Consider the following 24764-nt stretch of genomic DNA (forward strand, 5'->3'; position numbering starts at 1 on the left):
ACAGCTCCACTCTATAAAACCTAACATATAAGAGGTGTGGGCCAGTCATTATCACCCCAGGAGGCTAACGCACCAAGCAGAGACTATTTTTTCAACAAGCATGAGCAAATAATACCAACTACGGGAGGATTCCTTCAATATTTCCTACACGTCATATTCTCTCCTTTCCGTGGGCCAGAAAACAGTGCCAAAACGTGGAGAGATACTTTGTGAGATATGGTAGTGGTTAGTTTTTATAGTTTTGCCCATAAAAATGTTGTTCTCTGCTACCGGTGAAAATGATGGGGATCCCTGGAAGCTGCGTAACTTCCCGCCCCCCCAGATAGGTTTCCATGAGGCAACAAACTTGTTAGTTAGGAAAGTTTCAATGAATGAACAAATGAATTACTTAATGAATAAATTAATGAAAATGAAGGGATGAATCCCAAATAAGACACAACGAATATGTAGAAAATTGGTTTTTCAGTACAGTCAAGGATAACATTTAAGAGATTATGAAGTGATTGTTGCAATTCTATGTTTTTGGGGGGCTCCAGAAAATGCATTGGGCAAGACCATAAACAGGTGTAGTGAGTTGCAGGTGAACAGGAGCTCTGAGGGGTGGCTTCTGTCGATTTTGTTAATGTATAATTACCATGTATCAAAATGCATTCTTCTTTAGAAGCAGGACATTATCATTAAAGATAATACTAGACCTAGTTTTATAATGTGAAGTAAATGAGCCCTTACATTTAGATTGTAATTTTGGAGGCTATTTGGCAATCATCATTTAAAATATGTCAGCAATTAAACAATTTGATGGCATCAGTCCAAACTCATTACACACATCATACCTGAGATCATTTGCCGTTTATGGGAGATGTTTTCCAATGTCAGGCTTGAGCTCAGATCCTGACTCCTCCCTTCGACGTAGAAGTTTCATCAGTTTCCCGTGCTGCATCCACAAACTGTCATAAACCCGTCCCGTCGCGACGAGGGGAAACACGCAAGAGAAAAGTCCTCGACGATGTCATTATTCGAAAGTCGAGGTGTGTTTGCGAGTCTTTGTTTGTGGAGTATCTTGTTCTTGAGTGTCAATGCGAAGACGCGGAAGAAAGACGAGACCCAGTCGACGAACGACATCTACCGAGGGAGATGTGCGTCCAGGTGCCTCAGCTTGCACAGCACGCGCATAGCGACGCTCTCCAAACAATCTCAGGTGGAGGTAAGGCCAAAACAAGCGGGCGAGCAGGCTGCTGTCTTCATGGAATAAAGTCCAAGTTGGATCAAAAGCCGGCAATCCGAATTTTTCTACTGCATTCTATAATATTCCATTTACTTTTTATGCGTAAATGTTTTAATAAACAAGAATGTGCTTGAAATAGACCACCCCTTTAATGAACGTGTTTTTATTTTATGTTTATTTAGTTGATTATTAACGATAACTGAAGTTTTGTTTTGGCCTCATAACTGCTTTAGATTTGGTAAGTTTGCAAGCAAACTAGACACAATATATGGAGACAATTCAGTACCAATGTTCTGACAGGAAACGGACTATACACTGTACTCCTCATTAGAAAGTTCTCTTTAATTAACATGTCCCATTTTTTAAATCTGACTCTGCCTTGAGAAGTGGAGCAACCAACTGGCTGATGGAAAGAGATGGAGGCTTGTTATCCTAATTATGTCCATACCAAGCCCGTCACTACCCATCCAGTCCCAAGCCTACCACACTGTGACTGAGCCACCCATGTCACATGATCAAGTTCATGTCCTCCTCCTCCTTGGATAACATACAGTACATGGAGATAACTTAGCCTTAGCAGTGAACATGCCCAGTTACTCACTATTCAGCCTCAGGATTTGGAAGGATGGCCCCGTGAGAATATCCGCTAGTATACTCCCACATAGTAGGCCTATATAGTTGCCTGAATGAATTGATCCATAGAGAATATGGAATGGGGAACTAGTGAGATTAGCTATGGTTTATTATCATAGGACTGGAACTGTACTGTCATCAGATCATTAGCCACACGGTCAAGCACTCGTGACCTCTCGAAGGGTCAGGATATGACCTTTAACCTGTTTAATCACTACTTCCCCACGGATCATGTAGCAGGGTCAATGTTAGATTGCAAGGGCAGTCCATCTATTCCCTCTGTGATGGAATTCCTGTCATAGATCAAAGATCAAATCTACCCATTGTAGGAGTGGATAGGATACTATGTCATGTCAACCTATAAAATGGCTAATTCTTATTGCCAGACTTGGGTATAGCTACAGTACGCTTCAGCTATACGTTTTCATCAATTCGACACATTGTAATGGACAGATGAACGTGACTAAAATGAAGCATATTGTCTCTGTTGAAAGCAGCCATGGAAATAAATCTTGGTACAGATTGTTGAATCTATCGTAACTTTCCATATTGAAAAGTCCCTTTCTGAGATTTGATGGAGACTTTTTAACATGACATAATCTACCCTGGACGGTGACTTCAAATCATGTTAATGCCACCATCAATCAGGATTAGTAGTGCACTAAATAAGGAATAGGGTGCCATTTGGGATGTAGCCTTACCCTTGATTTCCAGTCTTTCACATGTAATATTTCGGAAACAATTGTCTGACTTGTGAAACTAGTTCTGATTTGCGTCAGAGGTCATATTGTGCTCCATGGAGTCAAAGTGACATAACAAAATGCCCTTATCTGTCCTGACTTTCATGTCTCTTGGGCTGCCATAGCAGCCTTCATAACATGGGTATGCTGAATTGAATGAGTCCCCAATGGTACCCTATTCCCTTCATAGTGCACTACTTTTGACCTGAACCCTATAGGCCCTGTTCAAAAATAGTGCACTATAATGGAAATATGGTTCCATTTGGGATGTAGGCATTCATTGACCTGATAATGACAGAGAAGTCAGATGACTATCTGTCTTTAGCCTTGCCTGCACTGGACACAGCGGTCTTTTTTACCCACAACCACCCATTCCAGACCCTTGTGCCTGCACTGGACAGATGAAGGCTAGGGTGCCTGTGACTGGCCTGCTCGGTCTCCTCAGACATTTGCTCACTAAAGGTCACTTTCACTTTAGGTCACTTTCTTTGCCACTTCAAAAGCCGTGTTGCCAACATGAATGGGTAAACCAATCGTGTTTGTACACTTTCGACTTTTGTTACATTGTAGTTATGACAGTAGTTAAGACTAACTTTTACAGTACTGACTGTCCTCTACTCTCTCCCTAGTAATTACACTACTGACTGCCCTCTACTCTCTCCCTAGTAATTACACTACTGACTGCCCTCTACTCTCTTCTCTCCCTAGTAATTACACTACTGACTGCCCTCTACTCTCTTCTCTCCCTAGTAATTACTCTACTGACTGCCCTCTACTCTCTTCTCTCCCTACAGAACAATGGATCCCTGGGCTGGTGTCAAAATCATAAACAGTGTGCCAAGGTAACGTAGATGTTTACATCCGCACCTTACCTAACATGACAGAAATCACACAAACTGATCTATTTTCAGAGGAAAAACTCTCAGGGAAAGTCAGCAGCTGAACAAATAGTATGATACATCATTGTCATAGTGGTTCTTACACAGTACTCTATTTACCATGCAATGCCATACATCACTGTGTCAGCCAATATACTGCAGCTAGCTATGTACTGTTCATCTGTAGGTCACAGAGCCGACATAATATATGATCGCAACGTATAGCGACAGGTGCTTTAGATGGATGCTTGGCTGTTAAGCTCTCAGTCTCTCCACTTTGTATTTTCATCAAATACATTTCTGTATATCCCTTTCTGGAAGTCATAATTGTCCTTGGGTAATGAGGTCCACTCATTTTTGGTAATGAGGACAGTAACGTTCTCTAACAGCCCTTCGGTATACTATCCCCACAGTGTACTGAAGTGAAGCTGGCATGTAGCTTTTGTGCTCATTCCACAGGCTTCAGTATACTGTAGTATACGAAAATAGAATGGTTTGCACAGTTGTCATATCTCATAATGAAAACAGCAGTCAAATACCATTATGAAAAGTATTATCTCATGTTTTTGATTAATTGAATGTTTTTTTTTTCAATAACACGTTCACACTCGTAGCTATTTATTCTGAAGCCACATTCCTAATTAGTTTTGAAATGTCTTTGTGATGGATTTGTTTACTACAGTATAACACTCTGGCTAGTTGTGTGTTTGTGTCACCATATGGGAGAAAAGCACAACAACACAACGTCTCTCTCTGGGACAGACAGACAGACACACCCCTGGGTTGGCTCGCAGCAGAAACATAGTCAGCCAGCCACTGACCTCTCTTGGTGGTTCCATGAAAACATTTGGCCAACTGCTCAGCAGATTTCTCCAGAACTCCGGAGATAGTTTTCACTCAAACTTTAAACCAGGTCAATCCCTGTAGCGTGATAGCATCCTCCACACTATGTCCATGTAATATAGCCCGGAACCGAAACCGATATGCTCTGTTTTTAATGGTGAAACTGAGCATATCAGTTTGGATACCAGGCTACAGATAATAAAATGTCAGCGCTCTCCTTGTTTTCCTGAAGAGTGACAAAATTTTATTTTATTCACACGAAGAAAGTAATAATGATATTCTATTCTCGTTAAGAAAGAACACAGCCAATTAGAGTTCTCTTCCTCGTAGAATGTTCAATACACGGCAGCTAGTTGCCAAATTAGAGGCTCTGAAGTAGAGATGAAGAATCCATTTATTCCCACGAAGGAGATCTTAATGTCTCTGCGGTCTCACTTTAAAAGTAAACTTGCTTTGCTTTCAGTTCCGTTACGTGTCGCCAATGGTTCTGTATATCACTCGAACTCAACATTAGATTTGATAGGCTGCCCAAGGATTCCAGTCTGAAGTTTAAGGTGTTCCTGAAATGTCACAGCCTACTATGTAAGCTGTACTGTAGTTTCAGCTCAACCACAACATTGGAAGTCAGACCCTCATGTTTTGCAGTATTTGATTACAGGAGACGATTTGTTTTCGCTGCGTAAGCCATCGCATGTCTGCATTTGGTGATTGCTTGCAGCAGTGTTTACGGCTACACTTAAAGTCCACCCACAACGTATCGGAGACAACAACAGTGCTGCCATTTTTTTTTTAAAGCACTCAATGATTACATCCAGTAGAGCTATGATAATGTTTGGTCACAATAGTCCGATCATCCTGTACTTTGCCCATGCACACTCAGCATCACGTTGTCTCCATGGACCTCCCTGGTAACGATGAGTCTGTTAATCCGCCTGTCACTATCTCTTCGAGGCAGGCAGTCAATTAAGGCTACTATAGATGATTACCATAGCCTGACAAAATAGAGTCCGGTCACATCTTCATTTAAAGGCTTAGCAGGGGATGACAGGATCGCTTCAGTGCCTCATTTAGGAGAACCGTGGACAGTCATAATTGCCATGCCGTTACACCGGGCTGCCCGTCAGCCTCTCAGCTCTGCAGATATGAATGCTTAGTTGAAGTCATTATTTTTTTTTATCACCTCACGACAAGCCACGGCTCCTTCAGATTGGCGTTTAGGCAGCACTTGGGAGTCATTAGTGTACTAACTAACACTTACTGGTCTAGCAGTTAGGATGATGTGGCCCTAAGGACTAAAAATAAGGCTGAAATGGCACCCTACTCCATATATAGTGCACTACTTATGAATGCATCTTCCACCACAGACATGACCATGTGAAATAATGAGCAGTGTTAGCACTACAGAGAGGTGGCACGGGCTTGTCCTCTTGAGAAAGACTCTGGAACCCCCTCAAAGCCTGTTCAAGTTGTAGAAACACGAAGGGAGCGACAAATGCGAGGTCTCTTTCCTCCGGGGAGGGTGTCATCTGGGCACTGTATCAAACACTGTTGTGTGCTACAGTACAGCCAGGGCGCCTCCCAAATGGCACCCTTTCCCCTCTTTAGTGTATTTATTTTGACCAGGGCCCATATGGCGCTGGTCAAACGGAGTGCACCGTATAGAGAACAGGGTACCATTTGGGAAGCAGGCTCAGTCTCCCCCAACAGAACAGCAGCGTTATGCACGGTCAGCAGAGAAGTCACTGGGGCTATTATTTACCGTCGTTCACAAAGGAAACGGTTCACTCTTGTCCTACTACATCCTGAAATGGCCATGTGCACTCTGCTGGTGCATTTCCTGTTTTCCCTGGTTCCTTTGTTAAACAGAGCAGGTTTTCCTGTGTTCAAAATGGAGAGTAAGCATTATTGACTTTCAAATGTCTTATCAAATTTATGCCATCAAGGGGTAACACTCCTTTGTCTTTTGCCATCAGTGGAAGAGAGTCCTTAGGTGTTCTGTAAATTCCTAGGCATTCTATCAGAGTCCTAGAGCTCTGCTTTATTTGCGGTCGGTCGCTAGTGGAAAGGATTTGCTTGGTTTGAGTTTGAAATGGGGCGGACAGCGAAGCGTAGCCGAGGCACAATAAGAAAGAGGAGACGAGAGTCTGAGCGTCAGTTGGGATTAGAGGAAGAACCTCCCGTTGGAGACCAGAGAAGGGAGATAAGAGATGACAGGACAGGGACAGTCATAGTACAGCATGGCACTGGGCTATGGCGGGGAGCCGAGGATCTAGACAGCTTTAGACATGGATAACATTGTAGTATGGAGGGACTGTAGGAGAGAGAAAGCAAGGGCAGGGCACTACAGGAGAGTAGAGGGGTAAGAGAGTGCTAGCTGAATGTATGAGCAATGTATGAGCATGTGCTACTGAATTGGAAAGGGTAGAACGTCAGACTTTAGCAGTTTCAGGATGTTCCTTCCATGGAAGTAGCAGTGGAGCCTGGGGCTAGCTCGGCAGGGTCTCCGCATTTCCCCCTCCATAAAGTGGGCACCTCAGCTGCATTTAAACATGTGCCCCCTTCCTTCACATTATTCAGAGTTTCCGACAACTACCAACACTTTCCACCCCTCACACACTTACTCTCACACACACACACACACACACACACACACACACACACACACACACACACACACACACACACACTTGCTCATGTTTTCACAGCAACTGAAGATAAATGTGTTTCCCACTCTCATTCCGACCAAAACGTTGCCCCAGGACAACTCCGATCTTCACGCCTTGAAAACTTTCAACAACGCATTACATGGCTGAGGTTTTCTCTAGAAGGTTGTAGGAGTGTATTGGACTTGCTGTTATACTTGTATCAAGACATAAGTAAGTAGAAAATGATAACCATAAGCATACCGAGTTTATAGACTGAACACAAATATAAACGCAAAAGTGTTGGTCCCGTGTTTCATGAGCTGAAATAAAAGATCCCAGAGATTACCAAGAACAATCCATCCACCAGACGTGGCATATCAATAAACTGATTAAACAGCATGATAATTACAAAAGTACACCTTGTGCTGGGGACAATAAAAGGCCACTCTAAAATGTGCAGTTCTGTCACACAACACAATGCCACACATGTCTGAAGTTGAGGGAGTGTGCAATTGGAATGCTGACTGCAGGAATGTCCACCAGCGCTGTTGCCAGAGAACTGAATGTTCATTTCTCTACCATAAGCCGCCTCCAACGTCTTTTTAGAGAATTTGGCAGTATGTCCAACCGGCCTCACAACCGCAGACCACTTGTAACCACACCAGCCCAGAACCTCCACATCCGGCTTCTTCACCTGCGGGATCGTCTGAGACCAGCCCCCCCGGACAGCTGATGAAACTGAGGAGTATTTCTGTCTGTGATAAAGCCCTTTTTGTGGAGAAAAACTCGTTCTGATTGGCTAGGCCTGGCTCCCAAGTGGGTGGACCTATGCCCTGCCAGGCCCACACATGGCTGTGCCCCTGCCAAGTCATGTGAAGTCTATAGATTAGATTAGGGCCTAATTTATTTATTTTAAATTGACTGATTCCCTTATATGAACTGTAACTCAGAAGAGTGACATCACATATCAAATGGATATTGTTACTGTAATATGGTAACTTTCAAATTACCCCTAGATGCAACATTCCCAACTGCCTTTCCTCCATAGCTACCAGCCACTGTGTTTCATTGCAGCATGAAATTGAAAATATGAATATTCCCCTGGGCAGTCTAACCTGGGTTACTCATGCAGGAAGAGTGTCTCTCGGGGGACAAGGACATTAGTACAGATCTACAAGCCGCTACAGGAAGCACATAGTTAACAAACACACTGTGGAAGAGTGGTGTTCTTTTGATTTTCAAACATCCTATTTAATTCTTGCTTATAATGATGTTCCCCAAATTAAATGTAGGTCCAGCAACCGGCGGTCAAGTTCTTTTAGCTGTTCTCTCCTCAAGAGAGGCAGGAACACCGACAAGGCCACAGATGTCAGATACATACAAAGATTCATCCCAATAATCCTCAAACTGCTAAAGTTTGTGGCAACTGTGGTGAAACGTTTTTACAGTAATAAGCTGCTTCAGAAATCCCCTGTGGTGGCAGGGATGGTGTAGCAAGCCCTTACCTCCACCTCTGTTTCTCTCACCTTCAAAGTGCCTGGAACCCTGCAAGGCCTCCTGGGACCTGAAGAGCCATTGCCGGGAGCTTTGTGAGGTATGATGACCTTTGACAGCCTCCCATTTCGTTAAGTTAGGGGGGAGGAATGCGTTGAGGAGAGGCTTCATGTTGAGAGGCTAAATTAGTAGAGTTCAGTTCAGATTCTCCTCCATAGGAATTTTTTCGTTAAATGTAATCAGACACAGACATCTTTTACCTCTGTGCTTCCTCAATTTCATTACTCAGTCAAAAGTAATCAGAAACTGATCTTTTTCCTACAGTTTCTGCACAGTTTTTCCTATAGTTTTTTTTGGCAATGTTATTTTAGTAGTAAAGCATCTGTGCTTTCTAACACTCTTTTCTCTCTCAATCTTCCACCCCAGCGCTCATTTCCCAAGAAGCACTGGGAGTGTGTGACGAGTTGTGAGTTCCTGCGCTCGGTGGTGGCAGTGAAGCAGGGTGACTGCCCTGCCCCTGAAAAGGCCAGCGGATTCGCGGCGGCGTGCGTGGAGGGATGCGAGGAGGACAGAGAGTGCTCTGCCCAGAAGAAGTGCTGTTCCAACGGCTGTGGGCACACCTGCCAACCTCCCAAGAACCTTTACAAAGGTACAGCAACCTCCAGTACACACAGTAGAAACTACAGTATGTACATTTTTTGTTGGTTGGTTACAACCAATATATTATCTGTCACCAATTTGTGGGCCAATTCAAAGATGAGATTAATAAAAATAAAAAAATACAAATTTTGCTTAGATAATTCACTGATGTCATGTAAGGTTAGAATCTAACTATGTGAAAAATCTGTCGATGTGCCCTTGAGCAAGGCACTTAACCCTAATTGCTCTGGATAAGAACGTCTGCTAAATGACTAAAATTGAATGATCACATGTGACGTTGAAATGACCCACCTCACCCTTCCAGGAGCCCCTCTGAAGCCCAGAAAGGAGCTGAGTTTTAAGGAGCTGAGGTCTGGTCAGATGGAGGTGAGCTGGTCCACCCGATTCAACGTGTCAGCCGAGCCGGTCGTCTACGTGCTCCAGAGGAGGTGGAACTACGGGATCCAACCCAGCGAGGACGCTGCTACACAGTGGGAGGGGGTAGCTCAGGTTAGTCAGCCTTTTTGGGGATGCTTACTTATTGATACTGTATTTAGTTGATTATAAAGGGACAAATGAATGTAATCTACTTAGAATTCAAAGTCTGGCAATGCATTGATTGTGCATGAAGTTAAACAACGCTCTGTCTCTGTTTTACGCTCTCTCTCTCTCACGCTCTCTCTCTCTCTAGACCACGGAGGTGAAAGCGCGGCTGGCTGACATCCGGGCAGGCCGGTGGTACCAGTTCAGAGTGGCAGCAGTGAACGTCCACGGGACCAGAGGGTTCACCACTCCCAGTCGCCACATCCACACCAAGAAAGGTCAGGCAGAGTGTGTTTGTGTGTGTATGTGTGTGTGTCTGCTTGCGTGTGTATGTGAGGCTGGCTTAATCACCCTGGGGTGATATTGCACTGACTGTAATGAAGATGAATACAGACTAATTACATTGGCTTTTGGCCATTTCTGTAGTGCTGTATTGTGCTTTAGCTCCGTAGAGCTGTAATACCTTCCAGTCAATATATGAATATCTTTAAAAGACAGTTACTAAAGCTTCATGTATTTGGCAGCTGTAATGTCATTAACCTTTTTACTGCAGTGGGCTAAATCCGGGTCACACAGATTCTTACTAGTCTTAAACAAACCTACTTTGAAACAAAAGTATACACCTCACACACATAGTTATGGGCTTAAAATAAAGAATCAACTGTACCATGTCAGATACAGAGTTGAACTGTATTACATTTTGAGTTTGTATCCCAATATTACACCTTAAAACACATAAATATAACAAAACGCTTTGACATAGAAACACCGGAAACACTACTGATGTCTACTTCAGACCAATGGCACCTGATTGATTAACGATGTCTTCCCCAGACCCCTCCAGACCCCCTGCCCCATCTGAGCTGAGGATGTCCAACATGACCTTTGGCCCCGGCGGCAGGGCGGTGTCGGTCCGGCTGCGCTGGTCCATCCCCTCAGATCTGGACGTCCCTGTACACCACTACAGGGTGTCCTGGAGCTGGGCCACAGGCAGCACTGGGGCCATAGCACCACCTAAGACCAAGAGGAGGAAGCTGGTCAATGGGGTAAGTCATAGAGTAAGTCCCCTACCCTGACATTTTGGGCCCATGGGATAGGTCAGTCATGTCAATAGAAATGGAATGACGTGCTCTGAGGTGCTTTGGCGGTCTAGTCATTCTACTTCTAAGGTCATAGCCTCTACACTCCTAGAAAAATGGTGCTATCTAGAAACTAAAAGGGTTCTTCGGCTGTCCCCATAGGATAACCCTTTGAAGAACCCTTTTTGGTTCCAGGAACCTGGTACCTGGAACCAAAAAGGGTTCTCCTATGGGGACAGCCGTAGAACCCTTTTGGAACCCTTTTTCTACCCTGACATGTAGGCACTCATTAACATGGGACATTCCCTGGGACAATGTACAGTGGAAGCCTGTTCTTTCTTTCCTCAAGTCACAACAAATGTAATGGAAGGATAAACAATGGCAGTGTGTGTGGCTTTGATGCCATAAACTCTCCAATCGGATGGTGCTTAGTGCGTACACACCAAACCAAGCAATTGTATAGTTGTCGCCTCTGGCAAATGAATCGCAAATCGATGCTATTAAATAGCCAAAATCTGCATTAGCTCATGTCTGTTTTGGAAAATGAACATTTCTGACAAGTTATGCTGTGATTACTGGACATACTTTGTACCTTTTGTTGTGTGGATACAGAGGACACAGAACGGTCTTCCTGACCCAATAACCCCTCTTTCCTGTGTGTGTATCCAGGGGCAGAGCTATGTGGAGCTGGAGAGTCTGCGAGCTAACAGGAGTTACAGTGTGGAGCTACAGGCTATGTCCTATTGGGGACAGACCCCACTGAAAAGTCCCAAAGCCAGCCTGCACTTCAACACACGACACAGTATGTCAACAACAGTCAATGCTTATCAGCTCCCAAATTCTGGGAACATTCTCAAAGTTCCCAGGTTTTTACAGAAATCCCAGTTGGAGGGTTTACAGAATTGAGCAACTCCTATTAAATATTTACCCAGTATATGGAGGTTGGAAGCGTGATAGAATACATGACCAAAAGTCTACTTGTCAAACATCTTATTCCAAAGTTGCTAGGGCTGTTATGGTGACCGTATTACCGCGACTCCGCCGGTCACGAGTCATGACGGCAGTCAAATTCCACAAGACCGTTTATCATGGTAATTAGGCTTCTCCAAGCTCTGATGCTGCTGATGGTCATTAATAGCCTACCAAACTTGCTAACTGCCTGGTACTCAGCATCAATGCAATTGAAATCGAAAATCTAAAACAAACACTTCATGAGAGCCAATGAGCTCATATTGCGCAACATTTCAATAGGCTATGCAGTAGGCTATGCAAAAATAAATAATCATCATTAGAGTCTCATCATGCAGCCTTAGAATGTATTAAAAATCTAAACTTATAGCCCAACGTCTGTATCATAACTAAAATAACTCTAAATGAACATATGAGGGAGGACCTGTTTCGTTAACCGCTCAGCACAGAATAGCCGCATGTGCGCACTCCCTCAAATTGTTTGGAGAAAATATGCTTTCTATTTTATTCAGCTATGTTGAATTGTATTCTTCATACTGTTAAATAATATAAAATAATGCCACGGAATTCTAAGCACATCTTGTCTGCTAAATGAACTAGTGTACTCTAGCCCACAGCCATATGGCACAGACACATGCACGCACGCGCACTATACTTACACATGGATTTAGTACTGTAGATATGTGGATATGTGGTAGTGGTGGAGTAGGGGCCTGGGGGGGAACACAGTGCGTTGTGAAATCTGTGAATGTATAGTAATGTTTTAAAATGGTATGCTTTGGCAGCAGCAAATGGGGATCCATAATAAATACCAATATGGCATGGCCAGATCAGGGCCTAACATAAGGACAACTCAGAGTATGCTATTCTGCTCTTCTGAAATAGACTACAGTTTCTTTAGACTTGTATAAAATAAATATTGACTTTATTGTGATGGTGTAGACTATATTACATGGATTTAGTGGACTTTTTCAAATGTAGATGTTCTAAAGGTCTGAATCAGTGGCTTTTAGGTTGCGTGGAAGCCAGGAGAGGCTAAATGTGTTTGTTAATTAGCGGTCAATTACTGTGAGACCAGCAGTTATTTGCTTGACAATCACCGGCTGACAAAATTTCATGATTGCCACAGTTGAGAAATAAGTATTTGGTCCCCCCTTTGTTGCTATAACAGCCTCCACTCTTCTGGGAAGGCTTTCCACTAGATGATGAAAAATTGCTGCGGGGACTTCAAATCAAATTTGTACTCATTTGATATGCTGCGTGGACTTGCTTCCATTCAGCGGCAAGCGCATTAGTGAGGTCAGGCAACGATCAGGCCTGGTTCACAGTCGGGGTTCTATTCATCCCAAAAGTGTTCGATGGAGTTGAGGTCAGGGCTATGTGCAGGCCAGTCAAGTTCTTCCACACCAATCTTGACAAATCATTTTTTTCCTTTCCCCCCCTTTTTCTCCCCAATTTCGTGGTATCCAGTTGGTAGTCTGTCTTGTCTCATCGCTGCAACTCCCATACAGACTCGGGAGAGGCGAATTTCGAGAGCCGTGTGTGAAACACAACCCAACCAAGCCGTACTGTGTCTTGACACAATGCCCACTTAACCCGTAAGCCAGCCACACCAAAGTGTTGGTGGAAACACCGTACACCTTGCGACCGTGTCAGCGTGCACTGCCGGCCAAACCCTTCCCTAACCCGGACAACGCTGGGCCAAATGTGTGCCACCCCATGGGTCTCTCGGTCGCGGACGGCTGCGACAGAGCCTGTACTCAAATCCAGAATCTCTAGTGGCACAGCTAGCACTGCAATGTGTGCAGTGCCTTAGACCACTGCGCCACTCGGGGGGCCAACAAACCATTTCTGTATGGACCTCGCTTTGTGCAAGGGGTAATTGTCATGCTGAAACAGGAAAAGGTCTTCCCCAAACTGTTGCCACAAAGTTGGACGCACATAATCGTCTAGAATGTCATTGTATGCTGTAGCGTTAGGCTTTCCCTTCACTGGAACTAAGGGGCCTAGCCTGAACCATGAAAAACAGCCACAGACCATTATTCCTCATCCACCAAACTTTGCAGTTGGCTCTATGCATGTGTCCAGGTAGCATTCTCCCGGCATCCGCCAAACCCAGATTCGTCAGTCGGACTGCAAGATGGTGATTTATCACTCCATTACACCACTCCAGCTTGGCATTGTGCATGGTGATCTTAGGCTTGTGTGTGGCTGCTTGGCCATGGAAACCCATTTCATGAAGCTCCCAACTAATAGTTATTGTGCTGACGTTGCTTCCAGAAGCAGTTTGGACCTCGGTATTCAGTGTTGCAACCGAGGACAGACAAGCCCTCTGCGGTTTCGTTCTGTGAGCTTGTATGGCCTACCACTTCACGGCTGAGCCGTTGTTGCTCCTAGACGTTTCCACTTCACAATAACAGCACTTACAGTTGACTGGGGCAGCTCTAGCAGGGCGGAAATTTTACGAACTGACTTGTTAGAAAGGTGGCATCTTATGACAGTGCCACATTGAAAGTCACTGAGCTCTTCAGTAAGACCATTCTACTACCAATGTTTGTCTATGGAGATTGCATGGCGGTGGGCTTAATTTTAGAGATCTGTCTACAACGGGTGTTGCTGAAATAGCTAAATCCACTAATTTGAAAGGGTGTCCACATACTTTGTATATATAGTGTTATGTACATTGTGATCATTGATCATGTCCCTGCTTATAATTAGCTGGGTATCTGGATAGAAAAGGCTGATTGAGGATCTTTTTACTGGAGAATGTGTTTGTTTCCTGTAAATGTGTTTTGCTTTCCGTGTATTGATGTGTATATTGGTGTGTATATTGATGTGTATACAGGGCTGATCTGTGTAAGTAAGGGTAAAGAAGGAAATATATAGTATTTTGTCCATATAGTGTATGTTTGCATCGGATCTAACATTGCTTTGTTCCCATTTTCATTGTTCCACAATCAGGGCAGGAGCAGACGTCTGGCGCCCGCCAGGTCCCCGTCCCCGAGGGCCTTATCCCTGATGTGTTGGATGTGGGCACCCCCTTCTACCAGGACGGCCAGCTGCAGGTCCGGGTCTACTGGCAGAGGAGCACAGGTATGCAGGGGGAGACACAGCCACACACACACACACACACAAAGGCACGCATGTGTGCATGCATGCACGGACGCACACATGCACACACACACAGTCACACGCATCCACACACACACATTTGATTTGGCCTTCGACAAGAACAGCAGTGTTGCTCAGGAAATAATCCTCTAACCACCACCTCCCTATCGTTATGTAAACAGAGAGATTATCGTAAATATACAGGCTGCTTGTGGGTAATTAAACACGAAACAAAAGACTGCTTTCTTACAAGCTGATAAGATGCACAGAAGTACATCCGGAATCCTGTTCATGCAGGAACATGAGCAGAGTAAGCTAGCATTGCATGTGCCCTGGCTACCCACGGCGCACACACACTGGGCTACCCACGGCACACACACTGGGCTACCCACGGCACACACACTGGGCTACCCACGGCACACACACTGGGCTACCCACGGCACACACACTGGGCTACCCACGGCACACACACTGGGCTACCCAGAGCACACACACTGGGCTACCCAGAGCACACACACTGGGCTACCCAGAGCACACACACTGGGCTACCCACGGCACACACACTGGGCTACCCAGAGCACACACACTGGGCTACCCAGAGCACACACACTGGGCTACCCAGAGCACACACACTGGGCTACCCACGGCACACACACTGGGCTACCCACGGCACACACACTGGGCTACCCACGGCACACACACTGGGCTACCCAGAGCACACTCACTGGGCTACCCAAAGAGCCAACTGACGAATGGCTTCTCTTACATTTTGCGTCAAATAATCTGTTCTGTCTGAACAAGTTGAGCTTTATAGAAGTGAACTATTGATTCTTATTTTGAAAGGCCAATGTGTGCTTTGTCACCAATGTTATGCGACAAATCGGCAGTTGATTGAGGATGAATGATTATTGATTTATTCTACTTTCCATCTCTCTCAGATCCCACTGTAGCTCGGTATCGTGTCCAGTGGGTACCAGAGTACTGTGGACACAACCAGACCAAAGGAGTGGACAAGATCATCACACGGGTAACCAGTTTCATTCAGCCATACAACCGATTTTTATGGTGTATCTTCAATTAAGACAAAGGGTATCTATCTCTATTGGAGTTACAGTGTAGGCTGCTCTCATCATATCTGTGTCCGCTGTATTTAACCTCTTATAGGAGGGCTTTGTCAGCCTCCCCGGCCTGCTCTTCTCCTGTAAGTACAGAGTGAACCTCCAGCCACTGGGTACTAAGGGACGTGCCCAGGCAGAAACCACCTTCTTCTACACCCCCTCCTGTGCCACCATCAGGGCCAAGAGCCCCAAACACATATCCTGTCCCGGCCAGGAAGGTGAGACCACTGACCACCCAAAGACGACTTTAGTCAATTTGTCATTAACCCTAGTGACCCTTCAATTCACATGTCCATTGGTGTACCTCTCTATGTTTGAGATAAACTACATTGAAGTCGGACTGTACAGAATCAATGATCTACATATCACCTTGCATCCTAAATAACTAGTCAGTATGTGATCAAGATTTGCAATTCTGCACGTCGCTTTGCTCAAACTGATCCCCTCAAACACTCTGTACGTTTGTCCCATAGGAGCTCCTCCTCCTCCTCCCAAGGTGCTGTCCAAGGCAGAGAACCTGACCGCCTCCTTCATGGCCCACAAGGGTAACGTCACAGCTGTGTTTACATGGGAGGTATCTACGCCACTCCCACCCCAACAGCTCCACGGGTTCCAGGTCACATGGGCAGAAGTGACCTCAGCCAGTCGCCATAACAACCTTCCCAACAGCCTAATCTCACAGTCCCAGATACTACCACCAGTAAGTCCATCAGTATAAACCCAAATAGTGCTGCCCCACTGGGCACAGACGTAAATTCAGCATCTTTGCCACGTTGGTTCAACATAATTTAATTGAAATGACGTGGAAACAACGTCGATTCAACCAGTGTCTCCCCAGTGGGGTGCCACCATAACCGGAAACCCATATCAACACAATGAATTAGCCCACCTTTATGCAACAAATCTGACCATTTGTCTCAGGAAATCAAAATCCCTGCAATAACCAACAAATGTCAAAGTAATCCATCTTCATTTTCACAAATTCCCATGATTTGTTGCGGTTTAAATGCGCAGCGTCACGGCAAAGGGTGGATGTGTAGTAGAGTAAGGTGACCAAAACATCCATATAGGAAAAAGACAACCAGCTCCCCCGTTTCACAGTTAATGAGCCCCTGTATTGCTGTCTTCCCTCTTCTCTCAGGAGCGTAATGTCCTGGTAGTGTCAGGTCTGCAGCTAGCCACCCTCTATAGGTTGGAGATCCAGCTGATTGGAGCCGGAGGAGAGGGTCCTGCCACCACCAAGACTTTTTGCACTCCCACCACCTCACCAGTCCAGCAGCACAGTAAGATCATTGATTGGATTATCTTGCTCTTTTCCAGATGCTAAAAGAGAATTACAATGAGAATACGCACATGCATAACAACTGATAACTGACGTTCTCTTAAATATGGCCAGTTTGATAGGTGATAGAAAATGTCATGTAATTTTTTTTTTTTTTTTAATGTGGTGATTTTGCAGTCTGACTATGGTTGCATATTACTGGAAACTTTAAAAGTCTACCATTAAACTATCATAATTTTGGTAACTTTCAAGGAATGTATGGAATTTTACAAGATCTTTTTGGGTGCCGCCGACTATCACAGGTGTCTGTAATTATCTCTGGCGCTCTGTGTGGCCTCATGTCAAATATATTACAAAAAATCCAACAAGATGATTTTAAAATAGAAAATATAAAGACAAAGCTATAAAACATTATTCTAAATATAAACCAACTTAGTAAATGTATGTGTAATATCCTTTATATTTTTTACACACTTATTTATTTGACGATATCAATATGTTTATGTTGTAAATGTTTGGGGTACAAACTGGTTGTAGTTGTGAAAAAAGACAATAGTTGGAAGAGTTGCTGAGTTAATTGAAAATAATGCCATTGTTGATTTAGATGCTTTTTTTCATTAATGACACTATTTTCTCTTGAACCATGTGGTCTATCCACTAGAAACTCATGGACAATATGGACACAGATATAATAAATGTATACTTTATATATGAATAAAAATATGTTTTTGTTATTCAAGTATAAATCACCAAAGATGCCATAGATTACTTGTTAATTACCATTATTACTGAAGAATCTGGTAACTTTCGTAAATTACCGGTAGCTTTGCAACCCTAACTCTGACCGTATCATTGACTTGTTTGGCCTATCTCAGGACCTAGACTCAGGAACTATCACCAGCACCAGCCCAACATAGAGAGGCACTGACCAGGGCTGACCAGACTGCACAGGACTAACCTCCCAGACTCAGGACACTGGAGAACAGCCACCAACAGAAGAGAGAAGTGTTCTCTTTCAGACACTACTCAGTCATGCCTCTACTGTTGTATGTACAGTCTACCAATCAAAGAAATTGCTAACAAGTAGCCCACCGATACAGTTCACCCAACCCTTCAATGAGGGAATGCTTCTGAATTTTGCATGTGGATATGAGTCGTTATACAGTAGATTAAGATTCCTTAGAAACCTTGGCTTTGCATGTAAAATCCTAGTGTTTCTGGCATTAAATTATTTGTATTACAACCTCCCTGTCTCCGACAAATAGACAATGACTTGTCACTGTTAATTAATACATTTTTAAAATATAAAAGCGACGTTTTTTTACGTTTTAATAGGCTGAAGATGTCATTTTGTGCCCCAACTCATGTACTGTAAATGGTGTACATACAGTTTGTTTATAATTTATTTATGTCTACAGTGGTTTATTTGTATGTATTACTGTACACAGTTGTCTTTGTGTTACTTTTGACTGTGTATGTTCTTTCCAGTTCACCCTTTTGTAAACTGACATACCCTGTATAGAGATGTATAAGTAAATTCCATGTCAAAAAGCATTGTGTCTGTGCATATTTTATACTGTAATGGTTCAAAAGTCCATAGTTATAAACCAGAGAAAATGAACGACCATTGTGTTTCTATTGACATGATGGCTTGTTTGGTGTGCAAACAAAAGGTTAGCTAGTGAAACACAGGTCTCCTGGGAACGTGTGGAAATACAAACACACCACCCGGCAACGCAGTCTGTCAGCGTTCTATACCCATGGTGCATGGCGTCACACTTATCCCCATTCAACCCAACCAACTGGGTCTGTGTTTCTGCCTGTCTAACTACTGTATGTGTGCACATGCTTCTGAATATGACTCTGCTATGGTATCTAGCTCTCATTTATATATACACTGCTCAAAAAAATAAAGGGAACACTTAAACAACACAATGTAACTCCAAGTCAATCACACTTCTGTGAAATCAAACTGTCCACTTAGGAAGCAACACTGATTGACAATACATTTCATATGCTGTTGTGCAAATGGAATAGACAACAGGTGGAAATTATAGGCAATTAGCAATAGGAGTGGTTCTGCAGGTGGTGACCACAGACCACTTCTCAGTTCCCATGTTTCCTGGTTGATGTTTTGGTCACTTTTGAATGCTGCCGTTGCTTTCACTCTAGTGGTAGCATGAGACGGAGCCTACAACCGTGGCTCAGGTAGTGCAGCTCATCCAAGATGGCACATCAATGCGAGCTGTGGCAAGAAGGTTTGCTGTGTCTGTCAGAGTAGTGTCCAGAGCATGGAGGCGCTACCAGGAGACAGGCCAGTACATCAGGAGACGTGGAGGAGGCCGTAGGAGGGCAACAACCCAGCAGCAGGACCGCTACCTCCGCCTTTGTGCAAGGAGGAGCAGGAGGAGCACTGCCAGAGCCCTGAAAAATGACCTCCAGCAGGCCACAAATGTGCATGTGTCAAATGGTCAGAAACAGACTCCATGAGGGTGGTATGAGGGCCCGACGTCCACAGGTAGGGGTTGTGCTTACAGCCCAACACCGTGCAGGACGTTTGGCATTTGCCAGAGAACACCAAGATTGGCAAATTCGCCACTGACGCCCTGTGCTCTTCACAGATGAAAGCAGGGTCACACTGAGCATGTGACAGATGTGACAGATGTGACGCCGTGGAGAACGTTCTGCTGCCTGCAACATCCTCCAGCATGACAGGTTTGGCGGTGGGTCAGTCATGGTGTGGGGTGGCATTTCTTTGGGGGGCCGCACAGCCCTCCATGTGCTCGACAGAGGTAGCCTGACTGCCATTAGGTACAGAGATGGGATCCTCAGACCCCTTGTGAGATCATATGCTGGTGCGGTTGGCCCTGGGTTCCTCCTAATGCAAGACAATGCTAGACCTCATGTGGCTGGAGTGTGTCAGCAGTTCCTGCAAGAGGAAGGCATTGATGCTATGGACTGGCCCGCCCGTTCCCCAGACCTGAATCCAATTGAGCACATCTGGGACATCATGTCTCGCTCCATCCACCAACGCCACGTTGCAACACAGACTGTCCAGGAGCTGGCGGATACTTTAGTCCAGGTCTGGGACGAGATCCCTCAGGAGACCATCCGCCACCTCATCAGGAGCATGCTCAGGCATTGTAGGGAGGTCATACAGGCACGTGGAGGCCACACACACTACTGAGCCTCATTTTGACTTGTTTTAAGGACATTACATCAAAGTTGGATCAGCCTGTAGTGTGGTTTTCCACTTTAATTTTGAGTGTGACTCCAAATCCAGACTTCCATGGGTTGATACATTTGATTTCCATTGATCATTTTTGTGTGATTTTGTTGTCAGCACATTCAACTATGTAAAGAAAAAAGTATTTAATAAGAATATTTCATTCAGATCTAGGATGTGTTATTTTAGTGTTCCCTTTATTTTTTTGAGCAGTGTATTTTACATCTTCGGGGTCCTTAACTTTTTATTTTTAGCCTATGAGAGTTGTTGGTTCAAGCGTTGAAGCCTTCCTTACTGCTCTATATGTTTAATGCTGATTTAATTTGCTGTCTTTAATTTGCTATCATCCAGTTTTTATGCGAGTAAAGTCATGACAGCTGTGATGGAAACAGGTATTTTCTGTAAAATTGTATAGATGCTAACAAATCATTTATTCGTTCGACATGGTGGCATGTTTTTGTTTCGGTCAAATGTATTATATGACAAATGGTGGTGGAAATGCCTTTAATACGCAATTATTGATATAATAGCCATCATATGGAAGTAAACTTGTGGTCCTGCCACTACAATTCAGGAAACCTGGCAGTTTCAATTGAGCTAAAGATGAAATAAATAATGAACTTCACAGGGTGGTGAAAATGCATTGTATGAGCTTGATGCTCCTTTCCAATAAATGTCGAGGGTCTTATTCTGGTGACATGATGATTGACGCTTGACAACCGTTTAGACAAATAAAAACATCCATAATCTCTTCATCTAGACTAGCCTACCTGCAGCGCCTACCCGCACTGTATCTGCGAGCTGTTGGCTACATCGCATGTGCTAAAACCAGAGTAGGCACATTTGCTATTTAACAATGTCAGTGACAAAACTATCCATAGAGTTGAAATGCGATGGAAATACATTGAACACTAGATTTATATTCGGTACATGAAAACTTCAGCTAAAAAGTACATTTTGTGTGCACTATGTCATCACACACTGTTTTTTAAAATCTGCAACAAGTCAGTTTGATGGAAACAACTGGATGGAAAATTGCGCATATTTTCTTTATGCAGATTTGAGAATATTCATATGAGGTTTACATATGAGTTTACATTCCAATTGGATGTAAACCTAGTTTATGGCAGGCAGTGGAGGCTCCTCAGAAGAAATAGGGGAGGACCATCCTCAGTGAATACATTTTTAGATAAAACTATACTAAATACATTCACGTCCCCAAATAATTGATTAAAACATACTGTTTTGCAATGAAGGTCTACAGTAGTTAAACATCACTCTGTGGGGTAGCACCATTGTGTAGTCGGAGGAAAGCTAGCTTCCGTCCTCCTCTTGGTACATTGACTTCAATACAAAACCTAGGAGGCTCTTGGTCCTCACCCCCTTCCATAGATTTACACAGTAATTATGACAACTTCAGGGGGATGTCCTCCAACCCATCAAAGCTCTTGGAGCATGAACTGACATGTTGTCCACCCTATCAAAGGATCAGAGAATGAATATAGTAGTGAAAGCATAAGCTACAGCTAGCTAGCACTGCAGTGCATAACATTTGGTGAGTAGTTGACTCAAAGAGAGAAAGACAATAGTTTAACAGTTTTCAACAAATTCAATAAAGGAGAAGCAAGAGAGAGAGCGTGGAAGAGAGATTTAATCTTTTTATTTCAGTTTCACTTAGCTAGCAAATGCACATGGCTAATTAAGCTTACTCAAACACCCAGCTCAAACAGAGGGATACTATGTTAGCTAGCTGGCTATGACTATTCAACACAACACTGGAACTCTACCAAGTCAATGTAAGCTTTGGTTTGATTAATTTATTGCCACGGGGCCCGCTGGTGTAACTGCTAAACTGTTTACTGACTGTACACTGCATGATTGTAGCGGGTTGACTAACACATTAGTTCTGTTAGCTATGTTGACTAGGATGTTACTTTAGCTAATATGGGGACAAAAATGTAGGCTGTGTGCAGCGGTTTTGATATGATTTGGTTGGAAATGTTTTTTTTCGCATGGTCACATACAGCTGATGTGTACTGCATTGAAGTCCACAAACAAAGGGAAAAGGTGAGAGGAGGAGAGTGCATAGATGCGAGAAGGAATGCAACGTGGCTGCTATGAAAGTGAACTGTGTTTACGTGTGATCAGGGTTGTATTAATTCCACTGATTATGTTGAAAAACGTTTCTTAAACAGAAGCAAATGAAACAGGGCTAAAAATATCTGAATTTGTCCAATAGAAACTCTCGTTTGCAACTGTTGGACTGATGATTACACCCTTGATAAGCTAGATGCAGGCAAGAGTGTGCAAGGCGGTATTGAACGTGTCACTGTCTGTCACCTTTTCGCTCAACCTTTGCGCACCTACGTTGTAAACTTTCATTCATAGGCTAGGTTATAGCAACCTCATGATAGGTATAGGGAAAATTTTAGTATCATGTAGTAGCCTAAACCTATTGATGTTACATTGAACTGGGTGAATGGAATATGAATGACAGTCATCCAATATGCTGTAATAGAAACAAGGCCTCCATCATCGTAAGCGGCACTGACCGCCACTGATGGCAGGTAATGCTGTAAAACACTTGAACAGTAAACGGATGAATGCTCTAGTATACACTGTACTCGGAGACCTGAAAGGCCTTGCTGCAAACATAACCACATCTATCCAGTTCCATCCTTGTTCGGGATTTATGACTGTTTCAAGAGTATGGTCCCTCATGTTTATGACCTTCCCTAGGGAGAGGGGAAGAGAGAGAGAAAGGAGGTAGACACATAGATGGAGAATGGAGGAAAAAGTGAGAACACAGGATATATATCAAAACAGTTTAGAAGGCATGGTTCAAGTATATAAATATATTTCCCATATTTGTTTGACTGTTTTAGCACCTAGCAGCAAATGTCAATATCCTAGCAACTAATTAACTTCAAAATATACCGTACCAGTGTCATGACTCCTACCGAAGGTGGCTCCCCTTCCCGTTCGGGTGGCGCTCGGCGGTCTTCGTCACCGGCCTACTAGCTGCCACTGATTCTTTCCCCCCCCTCCTTGTCTGTTTATTGGTTACACCTGCTGTTTATTTGGTGATTAGCCAGCCGGCCCGCCTGCTCTTTGTGCGGGATTGTTTGTGTGACTAGTGTGCACGTTAGAGGTTAACGTGTTTCCTGTTCGTGGGTTTTTGCTGGACTGTTTTAGTCCCCGTGTTTGGGGCATTTGTTTTTGTGTGCGCCCTGTGTTTTCGTGGGGTGGCTTATGTTCGCCATTTGTGCATTAAATAGCACTATCCTGAACTATCTGCTTCCTGCGCCTGACTTCGTACCCACTACACCCAGATCATTACAACCAGTCAAAGGTTTGTGTACACCTACTCATTCAAGGTTTTTATTTTTTTAATACTATTTTCTACAGTGTAGAATAATAGTGAAGACATCAAAACTACAAAACAATGCATATGGAATCATGTAATAACCAAAAACGTGTTAAACGATTCAAAATAGATTTTAGATTCTTCAAAGTAGCCAACCATTGCCTTGAAAATCGCCAAGAGTGTGCAAAGCTTTCTCTCAACCAGCTTCATGAGGAATGCTTTTCTAATAGTCAAGAAGGAGTTCCCACATATGCTGAGCACTTGTTGGCTGCTTTTTTTTCACTCTGCGGTCCAACTCATCCCAAACCATCTCAATTGGTTTGAGGTCAGGTGATTGTGGAGGCCAGGTCATCTGATGTAGCACTCCATCATTCTCCGTCTTGGTCAAATAGCCCTTACACAGCCTAGAGATGTGTTTTGGGTCATTGTCCTGTTGAAAAACTAAGCACAAACCAGATGGGATGGCATATCGCTGCAGAATGCTGTGTAAGTGTGCCTTGAATTCTAAATCAATCAAAGACAGTGTCACCAGCAGAGCACCATCACACCACCTCCTCCATGCTTCATGTTGGAAACCACACATGCGAAGATCATCCGTTCACCTACTCTGCATTTCACAAAGACACGGCGGTTGGAACCAAACATCTCAAATTTGGACTCATCAGACCAAAGGACAAACTTCCACCAGTCTAATGTCTGTTGCTCGTGTTTGGTGGCCCAAGAAAGTATTTTCTTCTTATTGGTGTACTTTAGTAGTGGTTTCTTTGAAGCAATTCAATCATGAAGGCCTGATACACGCAGTCTCCTCTGAACAGCTGATGTTAAGATGTGTCTGTTACTTGAACTCTGGGAAGCATTTATTTGGGCTGCAATTTCTGAGGCTGGTAACTCTAATGAATGCATTCTCTACAGCAGAGGTAACTTCCTTTCCTGTGGCCGTCCTCATGAGAGCCAGGTTCATCATTGCGCTTG

The 24764-nt window shown here is 43.9% G+C and overlaps 1 protein-coding gene across 1 annotated transcript; it reads left to right on the top strand.

Annotated features, from left to right (window-relative positions):
- Nucleotides 1-903: 903 nt before the first annotated feature.
- Nucleotides 904-18750, top strand: LOC112266535 (anosmin-1). Its single transcript, XM_024444092.2, has 14 exons — nucleotides 904-1204; nucleotides 3393-3440; nucleotides 8499-8558; nucleotides 8885-9107; nucleotides 9423-9607; nucleotides 9789-9918; nucleotides 10475-10686; nucleotides 11389-11521; nucleotides 14650-14781; nucleotides 15738-15826; nucleotides 15964-16135; nucleotides 16391-16617; nucleotides 17059-17200; nucleotides 18075-18750. The coding sequence occupies exons 1-14, from the start codon at nucleotides 1007-1009 to the stop codon at nucleotides 18125-18127; spliced, it is 2004 nt and encodes a 667-aa protein (XP_024299860.1). The 5' UTR covers nucleotides 904-1006; the 3' UTR covers nucleotides 18128-18750.
- Nucleotides 18751-24764: the final 6014 nt, after the last annotated feature.

Source organism: Oncorhynchus tshawytscha, linkage group LG14 (assembly GCF_018296145.1).
Source record: "Oncorhynchus tshawytscha isolate Ot180627B linkage group LG14, Otsh_v2.0, whole genome shotgun sequence".
In the NCBI taxonomy this organism is placed as follows: Eukaryota; Metazoa; Chordata; class Actinopteri; order Salmoniformes; family Salmonidae; genus Oncorhynchus; species Oncorhynchus tshawytscha.